We start from the raw sequence: 13576 nt of genomic DNA on the forward strand, positions 1-13576 counted from the left end.
TTGAAAAAAATCAGCATCCCATAGACCCCAAATCCCAAAGCGGCATCCATCTCTCTGTTTGTAAAGTGCTTTACTCCAATGGGCAAAGTAGATGTATAGAGAGGTCTTCTATCCCCTCAGTTCCTGCAGCATCTAAAGAGACTCCCGTGAGACTCTTGTCGTTAGCATAAAATTACAATGTTTGATTTGAACAACTGACCAAGAGCAGCAATTAAATCCAAAGAAATTTTAAAGGCATCTCACAGAATACGAAGATTGTCCAATATTTTAAGTTGATAACATTATTGCTTTCTTGGACCGGGAAGATAATTTCCCTAATGAACTTGAACTGTTATTTCTTATCTGGAAAATGATGGTGTCCTATTTGTCTTGAGCCATAGAATAGTCTATAAACACAGTAACCCAGATGAAAATGTTACTGCATTTTTTTTTTTTTGTATTTTTTAAAATTTCTAAAAGCAAACAACAAAAAAACTTCAGAACCTATCTCGATTGTATAAAACCATAAAGAAAGTAACAGGCATTAAGGATTTCAATACCAAAAAATTTCAAATGCCGTGTTTACATTTTGCACTCACACACAAAGCCTAAATATAAAGCATTCATTCTTTTACAAATCTTATTTCAAGCTTTCTTTTATCCTTTTCTTGAAACATATTTTACTAAACTGTATATATACATGCACGCTGAGATCTGGGAAGAACTAGTTATTTTTGTTTTTCTTGTTTTGTTTTGTTTGAGACGGGGTCTCGCTCTTGTTGCCCAGGCTGGAGTGCAGTGGTACAATCTCGGCTCACTACAACCTCCACCTCTCAGGTTCAAGTGATTCTCCTGCCTCAGCCTCCAGAGTAGCTGGGATTACAGGCACGCACCGCCACACCTGGCTAATTTTTGTAGTTTTAGTAGAGACAGGGTTTCACCATGTTGCCCAAGCTGGTCTCAAACTCCTGACCTCAGGTGATCTGCCCACCTGGGCCTCCCAAAGTGCTGGAGTTCTGTGTCAGTGCTTCCATGTTCCCAGGGAAAAGACAAGGAGGAAGCTGTTAGTGGAAAACAGTAACCCAAAGTGCTGAGAAGCAATTCTGATGGGGCTGGGGTTTTGCAACTGGGAGCACATTTTTGGCATTTTGCTGCCAATAGTTTAGAGGCAGGAAATCCTGCCTCAGTTTCACAAAGCCAACTCCTGTGTTTACACCCAATTACTTGAATGATGTCTGAGGGGCCTGGAGAAAGACTAGGTTTGGTATTGCGCATTTATTATGACATGTCAAATTATTGCCTAGGAGGCATCCCTATTCATCCTGAAAGCAAAGAGTAGCATTTGCCAGCAGGTCAAAAATGACTCTGCAGTTTCAAGAAATACAACAGAGAGCCTCTAGCCCCTCTAGGGACTTGGCAAGTGTACCGCCTATCTTTCAGCTGAAACATCTACTTCAGCCTCTCAAACAGAATCCCCACCTGCCCTGTGGTTTTCTTATGTCTCTAGAGCTCTGCCTGTTCTGGGAACCTCAGCACCCTGGGTCTAGTACAAAGCCCCTGCCCCAAGTACATGTACAAGACCAAGCCATTGACAAGCAAAGATCAAAGGGTGGACAGAGGTCAAAGGCTCTCAAACACCCACAGCATCATGCATTTCAGCACTGACTTTCAACATGGTTTGACCCTGGACGGGGCCGTGAGAAACAGATCTTTTTCTGAGACATCTGTTGAGAAGCTTTCCCCAGCCTACTAGGAAAACAAATAAGAAATGTTTTAAAAGTAAAATATGTTGGCAACTTTTAAGAAATGTTTTCTTTTGATGTCCATTTATTACTGCATCAAGAGTATTAAAATCTCTGGCTGAAAAGAAAAAAAAATCCATATTATAGCCAACCATACAGCTGCTTTAGGGAACATGCAGATAAAATAATGAAACAACTGAAGAATGTTTAAATGTTTATTTTCATGTTAAAAACGATGTATTACCCTGTGGTTAGAATATACCTTTATGCTGAAAAATGAAGTCACTTTATTTCCGAAATATTTCCAGAAAAAAAGAAAAGGAAAAAATCCAAAAGTCAAGAAGAATAAGATGAAAATGTTCTGGCAGATTCCATCATCAATCCCAACATAAGCCACATCCTTTCTAGGCCAGAATTCCAAATTCAGGGCATTTCATGATGTTATTAGGTCTCAAATGTTTTTCCCACTATCAGTTTAGATATTTTGGAGTGGGATGTCTGTACATTTAAAAGCTACAATTTTGCATGCTTTCATTTTAAAAAAACTCGGTGTTTCATTATATTGCCTATATTACATACAAAAATATCTGCAGTCCATATTTCAGCATAACTTTTCCACCATCCATACCGTCCCTTTACATGACAGGTGATATGCATTACATCACACATATATAATTTTGATAAAAAGGGGAGGGTTGCTGAGTTTATAAACCATCTGTTATGTCATTTACAGAGAATGAAATGGAGAATTGAGACCATTTTTAGGTAATTAGAGTGGAAAACACATTGGTGTCCCTGACATGTAGGGTTCAGATGAAACCACGCTCTGTGGTCCTTGCTGTGAGACCGAATCGTTCCCTCACAGAGTCTCTGACAGGGCTCCAACATCCCAGTAATGGGAAGACCTCTTTCTAAAATAACGAAACAAGACTGCTACCAAAATGCGCAAAGGTGGACGTTCTAAAACTTAGAAGTTAGCAAGTTACAAATTACTTAGTCTACAGATGTGGCAATGGGACAAAAAGTAACCAACTTTCCCCCTGCATGACTTCATAAACAGAAACTTCTGTCTAGATAGTAAGGATTATTATAGTCTGGGAATTTATCCTGGCCAGTGTGCACTATACAACCGCTAGGAAGTCAATCACTCCTTCTCTTGGGACACACGGAGCATTCTGAGGTTTGCTAGGTGTTGTTTTTCCAGGGCGACCTTCTGTTGCCTTTTCTTCTTGCCTTCTCTCAAATGCAACACACCTGTGTGTTTAAGCATCGGCTCTTTGATGTGGCAGCTGCTTCTTGATTCCTGTGCTCTGGCCTCTACTGCAGCACATCTGGACCCTGGAGGCAGCGGTTGCAATCCTCAATGGTTCCAGGTCGTATGCTGGTCATCTAGCATCTGAACCTCCCTTCACGTGACCATGGAGTTCACTGTCTGGTGCCTTCTCAAGAGGCTTGCTGGTGTCTCCCGCAGTGGGAGTCTGAGCATTCCATTCCCATGGGAGAGGAAGGGACTTTATAAATGTTTGGTTCAGGTTATTTATCAAGACTAATAATTTGGGTCTATCAGCCATAAAATCATGGAAAATCCAGGCAAATGCATGGTCCCCAGAAAATTAGATTTCATGACTTAATAGTTTATACCTTTACCTCCACTTTAGATATTTTGGGGCACAGCGCCTAATAGTTGTATATTGACTAGCTGGAAAACAAGGTGCTATAACCCATGGTTTATAATCTTCAGGAAATATTTAGAGGAGGAAATATTTTAATGAAATTCTTTCATGAAAAATAATATCCATGCTAAATCTGAGGACAACTGACAGTCACTGTTGATTCTTACTAAATAGTTTGTTGTCTGGCTCTTCAGTATTGACACACACACACACATATACACAGGGGTATATGTATGTATATGTGTTTATACACATCTGGGTGTGGGTTCTATGGTGGAAGGAACCCGTCCCCCATGGCCTTCCATTGATTATTATTTTGAATTGACTGGGTTATAACACAAAGGAGCAAAGGTGGCTACACAGGGGCTTTATCACTCAGGGTGACTCTAAGTAATCACAAGAAGCATCTTCAGGACTGCGGCCAGTTTCCAGCCCTGCTGAGAAAGCACTGGCATGTTTGAATGCTCCCGTTTGCCCCCTGCACCCCATCAAGCACTGCCATCAGAGGGAATGGTCTAATTTGTATGTTCCCTGATAACACTCCCCATGGCAGTGATAATTTCCTTTACCTCCTCCCCAGTTAGACCCCCCACCCAAAGTCTTAACTTTACCAGTGGGCAGGACCCTGCTGTATGTATGTAAGAGATTTCCTCCCCATTTCAGTGGAGGTTCTTCATTTTCAGAAATGAATTCCCAGTATTTCTGGAATGCTAGAGATCCAAAGGGAGAGAGGACTGAAGAGCCTCACAGAAGGAGCCGACTCACCTGGATAGCTACGTGTCAATCAGCATATGAACTTTCTTCGGTCCTGTATGGTTGGCTCTGAGCTACCTCTGCACCAAACTCTTTGAAAAGCTTTTGGCTGACTGAGGAATCTTCCCATAAAGTGTCAGCCATCTCTCTGCAAGCTCCTTTTGCAGCTAATGCCTGGCTCTCCTCGTTTCCTTATCCCATCAAACCGAACTATTTTTGGAACTTCACCAGCTTCAGTTCCTAAGCCCCGTTTTATAGAACTAACTGAACACTGGGCTCTGGAGATCAGGCTTACATCACTTGCAATTTCAGCACTGTTCACAAACACACTGTAGTCCTGTGGGTCAGAGATACAGGAAGAACTTTTTGGCTGCCACGTCATGGCTAGAGGAGGCTGGGTTGGCATGTTCCCATCCAAGGAAATCTACAATAAGAGAACAACTGAACGCCTCTCCTTGGATTAGCTCAGTTGTCAGCCATTTGGGGTCAGGGCACTGCTTCAGCTGACTTCCTGCAGATCTTTCCTACTTGGGGCCTTTAAAATTATATTTCTTAAGAGATGCAAATGGCTCAGTAAAGCTCATAATGAGGCATACTAGTCCAGTGTCTACATTTCCAGTAATACGATCTTAATAAATATGTCATCACATTTTGCTAATCTGAAATTTTTGCCTTAAGACCATTCATGATGCTACAAAATAACATTTTATTTAAATATTATGCAGGAGTTGTTTCTTTTTTTCTCTTGCCATTTTGATTTTCAATAGCTGTGGTTTTAAATTTTATTTTCTACAATAGCTACTTCTTGAGTTCTGGAATAGTCACTTATTTGTATGGACTTTCCGGGGAAACCCATTGCTTCTCTCCACAAATGCACACCCTGTCAATGTTTTGTCTCTGCCAGAGTCATGATTGAGGTTTTTTTTTTTTTTTTTTTTTTTTTTTTTTTTTTTGGTCATTGTATGAATGGATTTTATATATTGCTAACTTGAAATGTCATTCTACTTTCTTAAAAAAAAAAAAAAAAAAAACTTTTCTTCGGGGAAAATGGAAAGTGCAATCTGCATCTATTTCCTAGATAACTTCCTTTCTGTGCAGGTCAATTCTACTTTAAGACTTCAGTTTGGATAACAAATTGTGTTGGCCACAAAGTACTTGTATAAATACAGCTATGTTGGGGCCTTTTTACCCTCAGAAATGCACTCCAGGAGTTCCCCAAGAGTTTTCAACAAGCAGAGAATAAAAATAAATGTTTGTGATTGACAACTTTTCTCCAAATTTTTGAAACTTCACGTAGAAAACTGTAAAGAGATGGCCCTCCCTCATTGTATATTAACATTTTAAGTAAAACCCTTTGTCCCAGTGTTATACAAGAAAGTTCAACAACAAAAGGAAGGAAAAACAAAGTGAGAATAAGCTTCTTGGATACCATCCCTAGATGAAGAAGTGCGGAAAACTGGAAAAACCTGACATCCTGCATGGAGACCCAGGAAATAACATGGCAAATCCCAGGGAAGAAAACTCATGTGTAAATCAAACAGAGCTCAAGGAAAAGACTGAAATTTCTTCTCTTCATGTTTCAAAAAGAATTCCAGAGGTCAAAGGAACAGGTGCAGGTGCAAATGTATATAAAAATAATGAGCAGCGCTCATGACAAATCAGGATAGCTACATTCAGTCATCTTTCATGTATGTCTAAACTCAGGCCAAGGGGCAATTAGTGTCCACTGTGCTTTAAAAGGTCTAGGAATAGAAAAATCAACACCCAAATCTTTTCTAATTCCACATGGCCATTTGTCACGAGATGACTAACAATGTCTGTGGGGTCAGGTTTAATACATTTGCACTGAGCTCGTACCAGGCAGTCCATAAAACTGTTGTCTTAGAATTTCTTCAGTCCCCACATGTGGCTGTTTTAGAGGCATATCCAGACTTAAAACCCAGCTTCTATAGCTCTCCAGACCTCTTTTACCTGCTTAGAAATGAATCCCACCAGACCTCCACAAATCAAACTTTGTTAAATCATCCCCTATTGCTGATCAAACTCACTGCTCCAGCATTCAAAAAACAGAAGGCATAAAGGTGAATACAAACATAAGAAAGGAGTTTACATCTGGTCTTGCAGTCTTTCCATATAGTCTCTAAAGTCCTGTGAATCCCCCAGCCCCATATCTTGGCAGACCCACTTGATGTTATCATCGCTGTCAAACAGGATGGAGTTGGTGTATGGGCCACCGTCCTCTGGGAGGATGGTGGTGTAGGAAGTGAACTTGACTCTCTTCCTCTTTGGGCCCGAAGAATTCATAGGTTCATTTTTAATTTCTTTCTCATAGACATAGTCAGAGGGTCTGAGTAGTTGACTATGAAAAGTCTTCTGGGAACTGCCATTCAGAAGGAAGTTCCTCTCCTCAAACTGCAGGCCCCTGTCTATCATGGTTGTACACTCCTCCGATGGGAGTGTAATGTCAACAGGGTTCTCCAAAAGTTCCACTTCATTCCCAAGCCAGACCCAGTCGTGGGAATGGGGGATGTTGCCCTGCTCGCTCACAGCAAACCTTTTGTGTCTGTATTTCCAGGCAAATGCCACGCAGTTGATCAAGAAGACCAGAATGGCCAGGCAGAAGACGCAGAGCAGGGCATACATGCCAATCTCCAAGTCTGTTAGCCCCCTTGAGGTCACTGTGAGGTCACTAGGATTATTGGGGTCCGGTGACTTCCCTTGAGTGGGGAAGCTTGTGAAGGCATCTGGACCACCACTTTTGAGTAACTTATTCTTCCCTTCCATGGGAGACTGGGGGGTTGTGCTTTTGTTGGTACTTTCCTCGTGGCCAACAGGCGTGCCATGGTGGAACCATTCCTGCACTGCTCTCTCCTTGTTTCCTTCACGCTCTATGGAATTACTGAGGTGGTCTTTATATTCCCGATTTACGCCCTCAATATCATTGCTGCCTCCTTGGTGCTCATCACCACTGGGTTCGAATTTGACCTTGACGTTTCCTTTACCCACGGCAAGAACACTCTTCCTCTTGGTCTTCTGACAAGGTTCACTTATCATCATTTCTAACTTAATCAAAGGCCCTTGTCCTTCACCCTCCGCAACCACAATTGGCCATTTGGACTCAAGGTTTGCCTGGACAGACACCACCATTTCATCCAATGATGAGACAGTAACAGAATAATCCTTAGGATCGTAAATGTCTAAAGGTGTCACCGAACCATCACTGAACAAAATCCAAGAACTTACTATTGCTTCCTAAGGAAAATGAAACCAAAGCATTATGTTACAATCAGGTTCCTTCAAATTTGAAAACATAAATATAATTTCCTATATAAATTGTTTCAATATGAGGAGAAGATGTCTACAGTTTTATAATCTTGAACAGTTCTTGTTATGCCTTGAACTGGTAGAACTGGCATCAATAATGTGCTGTAGCCTCACTGGGACAAGGAATAAATAATATACTTTAATGATAGCATTAAACTATAATTTATTGCATACATACAATAGAATTTGACCTTTTTAAAAACATATTGAAAGATCAGGCAATTGATCTGAATCAATTTCAGGTGCAACAAATCAGGCTACTGCTCAAGATAATATCACTTCGAACATTCTTCATTAAGAACCCAGTGGTGATGTAGCAAAACATGCACTGGCTGGAAGGACTGGGGAAGATGCACTGTGAGGCTGGCTGACTGGAATGGCACAGTGGCTCTGGTATCTTCAGAAATAATTTATAGAAGTTTAGAGATGGGAGGAAGTTTTAGAGTTGACCATAATTATTGTAAACAGTAGCAATTTGGTGCCTATTAGCCATGCTTAAGTAGCTGAAATGGAATTTCCAAGTATCAAAAACCACCTGCTTTGGCAGCAAAAGCGAAAACCATGTGATCCTTGGTCACGGTCTAGGCAGGCAGGCTGTGGCCTGGAACAGATAAGCCAGCCAGAAAAGGAAATGGCGATGGGGATGTGGTGGGTGTGAAAGGCAGCATAAGAGAAATGTGTCTAAGCCACTGAAGCACTTTCCTCAGAGACAGGGCAGCCTGGATGAGAAACAAGACAGCTTCAGAATCCCAGTCCCGCAGTGAGGAGCTTCCTGGGCTCTCCTTCACAAGGACTGGCTAAGAGAGAGAAGTCGTCTCCACTGACCAGGAACCGCAAGGCGCCTGGGACGCTCCACCTGCTGTGGGGACTGAAGAAGCATCCAGGGGCGCGACTGGGGAGACGATGGGCCCTTTTGGTTCTGGCTGCGTTGTGGCGGCAGGGAGGAGGACATGCCAGCTACGACCTTGCACTCCGCAGCATCGCGCGATGGGAATACCGGTCATCCAGGGCATCACGGTCTCTCAGCCAGGATGGAGTCGAGAGCGGGCCGAGAGGACCTGAAAGTCGCGAGGAAGGCTCGTGGCATCTCTGGCTCCTCATAAGTAACCGTGAACCCCTTAACTAGGGCCTCCCAACAAGTGCCTCCCAGCGCCCTGGGCTCAAATGCATCGCCACCTGTGGGCAATCGGTTAGGAGAGTATTATGCTGTTGTTCAATCACACTTAACAATGACAGGAGTTTTATAAAGATCGTCTTGGTCTATTTACTTTCCTCTGATTTATGTCATGATAACAGCCGTGTATTTTCTGAGAGAATCTTGATGTAATTTAGAGGCAATAATAAAAACCTGTCCATTGATATTAGGTACTCCAAGAGCAACATTTTCCCAACAACTAATACTTAGAATGGCACAGCTGCCCTTAAAACAGGGTGAGCATCCTGTATGACTCAGGTGGACCCAATGTAATCACGTGAGTCCTTAAAAGGAGAGACCTCTTCCTGGCTGGGGGCAGAAGGGGAAGTTAGAGGTTCAGTGTGGGGAGGACTCCATCCAGCCATTACTGCAGGTGGAAGAGACGACGTGACAAGGAATGCAGGTGGCCTTGGAGCAGAGTGACCCCTGGTGACCCCTGGCTGACAGTGGGCAAGGAAACAGGGACCTCAGTCAGTCCTAAAATCACAAAGAACTACTGTTACACAACCTGAAGGAGCTTGGAAGCCAAGTCTTTCCCCAAACTCCCAGATAAGAGCCCAGGCCAGCCGAGACCTGGAGTTCAGCCTCGTGGTGCCCTGAGCACAGAATGCAGCAGGTCCACGCGGATGCCTGGCCTGCAGAAATATTAGCTGACTAACAGGTGTTTTTTAAGCTGCTAGTTTGTGGTAGTTTGTTACACAAAAATAGAAAACACAGAACATAACATGTTTCATCCAGCTTTGCCAAAAATATAGCTTTGGCTACATTAAAATCTGACTTAGTTAACTCTGAGCAGAAACATTTTAAATTTGTATAAAGAAATATTCTGCACCATTTCTGCACACTTATCCTGTCAAATTGGCTAGAAAATAATTTTACTGTCACTATGATAAAGAATATTTAGCTATGGATTATTATGTTTTGAAAAAATTTTGTCTACAAGGTATGATATAACTAAATGGTTAAACTTCAAGGTTAGGAGGAAAAAAAAACTAGCTTTCAGCAGTTCAACCACCTTCTATTGGTGATTACAAAATGGAGAGTATGATATTGGGGAAAAGATTATTCACACTTTATGTTTCATTTAGCCTTCTTGGTAAAAGGGATTAGATATTTTTCTCAACTCTCTAAAATACGAAAATTAATCTGAGTTTAGGTTATTAAAATTGGTGAATGCTCTATTGCTTCTCATTATTCTCTTACAAACAAACAGAGGCAATACATGCACAGGGACACACGTTGATATGCACGGCCACGTGCACATGCACACACAGACACACATCTGCACAACAGCCTCTACCTGGCCACTCATCAACACAGACTGGTGTTGGGCAAAGCGGCAAGGCGTGGCAGCGTGTACCTGCACCGTGGTTATGCCCGGCTCCCGACCAGCCAGGGTCCTGCCGTCCTGTAACTGAGCGATTTTCGGCTCCTCCACCTTCATGAACTCGGTCACAAGGTCAGTGATGTCAAACTGCCAGTCGGGGCCCAGCATGTAGGTCAGCTGCCCCAAGTCAGGCGACTCGGCCACAAACTGGGTGAGGACGCGCACCGTGGCGTGCTGGTACTGCAGGGAGCAGCCTCGCCCCTTCTTCTCTTCATCGTCCTCGTCATCGCTATCCCGGGTAGGCCTGGAGCACAAGGAATCAAGACAGAACAAAGTCCTCATTGTTAAGAAGTTCTACATGCCCTTGGTTTTCAGATTCTAGGTGAGCCCACAGAATGAAATGAAACGGTCTTTCTCCTGCCGGACCTGCTCAGCCATCTACCCATTCCCTGTTCATTCACTCATTCCACAAGCACGTTGGTGAGGATCACGTGCTTTGTGCTTGCAACAGGAATGGCAAGGGCAGCTCCTGCCTTCCTGACCTGTACAGAGGCTGAGGCTCTGGTCTTGGTGTCCTGGAAACTGGTGATTTTAAAACCATTCCCCTGTGGGATGGAGGAACCTAAGATATGCGTCAGAACTGCTGTTTGGATTCATTTTGACATTGGACTTCCTGCCAAGTTCTCTACTCTCTCACAGGCTCAGCTACCTCCCCTTGGAAATGAACACATAGGAACAGCTGGCCCCCTTTCCTCCCTCATAGTTCCACATGAGGACCAAGGAGGTCAAGGTATGATGACATCTCAGAAATGGCCCTTTAGGAACCCCAGACCAACCAGGAACCATCGGCCGTGGATGGTCCTAACACCCCACCTCCTCATCGGCTGAGGCCCTCTATTCTGTACGGAAAGAAGCAGCTTCCTGAGCTAATGGCCCTAAAGTCTGCCAAAGGATCCTTTCCTTCTACCGTCCTACACTAATCTAAAATCACTGCTCTGCGAGCAAACCTGCTCATGCTACTGCTAAAACATCTGAAATGTGTCTCTCCTGTTGCCCGTCCTGGCTTCTCCCTTCCTTATGGTTCTGGCCCTTCCTCTCTCCCTGGCACCTGTTATCCTCTAACCTCCACCTGTCCACAATCCACCCTGAGAAAGCCTCTCTGGCTCTGCAATTCCAGAACCTTCCCCTCAAGAAGTAGCAGTCCTGTGTCCCTTTGAGAGTGCTTTGTTTGGTGACTACTGACCAGTCTGTGCCCTCGGTGCCTGCGGATTCTGTCAGGGGAGAAAGGGGAGAAGGGGAGTGACTCATGCATGCTGAATTAGACCTACTGTGTGTCCTCTTCCACGTGTTTACATAAGGATGAGAGCGGACATCGATCGCCCACACAGCACACGACAGCCATGCATATTTAATGCATGTAATCTTCACACAGCCCCAAAGAGCGAGGTTGAATTATTTCTCTGATCTTACCAGTGAGGAAACCAAGACGTGGTTTGTGCGGCCACTCAGCCAGGGCCACACAGCTGGCCGTCTCCCGAGGCAGGGCCCACACAGCCAGACCAGCTGCCCCATCGCGTGTGTCCCCTTCCTTTCTATAGCTAAGCCCATTCATCTTCTCAACAGCTATGAAACATGTCCTTACTTTTGCATAAAGAAACCAGGCTCAGAGTGGTTAATATGTATCCCAGATAACCGGCAATTCGCAGGTCTGGATACAGCTCCATTTGACTTCTGAAAGCCACTTTCTTTACTATATGACATTCTGCCTCCCTGAAAGGTCTGAGAACCATTTATAAAATGGTAGAAAAAATTTTCACCAGCACAATAGCATAAAAATTTTGGTTTCCCAAAGTAAGAAATGAATATCTCCGTGAGTAAGACAGATGGTATTAGGTGGCAAAGAAACATAGCATTCAATTAAAAAAACAAAACAAAAACAAACGAATAACATACTGAAAAGTTATTCCCATTTTATTTTTCAATCCTTCTGAATATGTCACAGAGAATGTCTCTGTTCTGTGCTAGGATGTCTTTAAAGCTTCTCAGAACTAACTACTTTCCATTAGTTAATAAAGACAGGGTCACATAGGCAGGCAATGGTGTCTACTCAGAATTTAACAACATTGTTTAGTTTTCTTTGTAATCATTTTAGATTAAATTATTTTATGATAAATGACACTAGTTGACCATTTGTGCTAGCAATGGGAAGTTCCCTTTAGATTAATGGGTAAAAAAAGCAGAACAGCACTAGACATGTGTTTCATTAAAACGTGGCAGTATCATAATAATGGTCAATGAATAGATGAGATTTTAGAAATCTTGTAGTAATGAAACAAAACAATCCTGTTATTTTAGGGCAGATTGTATCCTATTCATTTATTTAAACTTTTAATTTCAAAATAATTACAAATTAAAAGCTAAAAAACAAACAACAACAACAACAACAAAAAAAAAAACCAGGAGATCTTATACACTCTTTACCCAGTTCCTTGAAGTTAGCATCTTCCTAACTATAAGAAAATTTCAAAACCAGGAAATTGGCAATGGTATACACGCAGCTTATTAACATACAAGCATAACTTAATTACAGTCTAATGATACCAAAGCTTTGCTACTTTGAGTGTAGATACCTTAGTTCCCTGTAAGTCCCATTACCCTGACCACTTTTAAGAATATAATTGTTTTTGGCTGGGCGCGGTGGCTCAACCCTGTAATCCCAGCACTTTGGGAGGCCGAGACGGGCGGATCACAAGGTCAGGAGATCGAGACCATCCTGGCTAACACGGTGAAACCCCGTCTCTACTAAAAAATACAAAAAAAAAAAAACACTAGCCGGGCGAGGTGGCGGGCGCCTGTAGTCCCAGCTACTTGGGAGGCTGAGGCAGGAGAATGGCGTAAACCCGGGAGGTGGAGCTTGCAGTGAGCTGAGATCTGGCCACTGCACTCCAGCCTGGGCGACAAAGCAAGACCCCGTCTCAAAAAAAAAAAGAAAAGAAAAAAAAATATGTAATTGTTTTAAGTATGTTTTTCTATCTATCCTAAGTACCACATCAGATAAGGTCATACTTTCCCCTTTGAATACCAAACATGATGTAAAAAATTGATGCAAGGAAAGTCTATCCTATGTAACAGTGTTTTCACTCATTCTATCATTCTTCTTTCCTTTCTGAAGTTCCAAATCCTTTTCCATTATAATTTTTTTTGTCTACTGAAGTTTCCTGTCTAATGAAGTTCCATTAGCCATGCTTTAAAGGTAGGTCTCCTGAAAACAAACTCTCGAAGTTTTGTTCATTTAAAATGTCTTTATTCTCCTTTCATTCCTAAAGGATACTTTTGCCAGGTAAAGAATTTGAGGCTGACAGTTCCTTTCTTTTAGCGCCTGAAAATGTGCCAAGTCCTTCTGGCCTCTGTGGTTTCAGGCGAAAATTCATTGCCATTCAAATTGGTATAACCTGTCTCTGGATGTTTTAAGATTTTCTTTGTCTTTCATTTTCAGAAGTTTAATTACGACGTGTCTTCACGTGGATCTCTTCGGGTTTCTCATGTTGGTGGTTTCTCAAGCTTTTTTTGTTTTGTTTTTTTT

The 13576-nt window shown here is 42.6% G+C and overlaps 1 protein-coding gene across 1 annotated transcript in view; it reads right to left on the minus strand.

Moving 5' to 3' along the window:
* Positions 1-445: 445 nt before the first annotated feature.
* TMEM132B (transmembrane protein 132B) overlaps positions 446-13576 on the minus strand; it is a 20356-nt gene continuing 7225 nt past the window's right edge. The window contains exons 2-4 of the mRNA XM_017889548.1: positions 9937-10297; positions 8328-8435; positions 446-7399 (exon numbers count right to left, since the gene is read on the minus strand). Of these exons, the coding sequence (XP_017745037.1) occupies positions 6254-7399; positions 8328-8435; positions 9937-10297 (1615 nt within the window). The 3' untranslated portion in view covers positions 446-6253. The remainder of the gene's footprint in view (positions 7400-8327; positions 8436-9936; positions 10298-13576) is intronic.

Source organism: Rhinopithecus bieti, unplaced genomic scaffold (genome assembly GCF_001698545.2).
Source record: "Rhinopithecus bieti isolate Rb0 unplaced genomic scaffold, ASM169854v2 scaffold_574, whole genome shotgun sequence".
Lineage (NCBI taxonomy): Eukaryota > Metazoa > Chordata > Mammalia > Primates > Cercopithecidae > Rhinopithecus > Rhinopithecus bieti.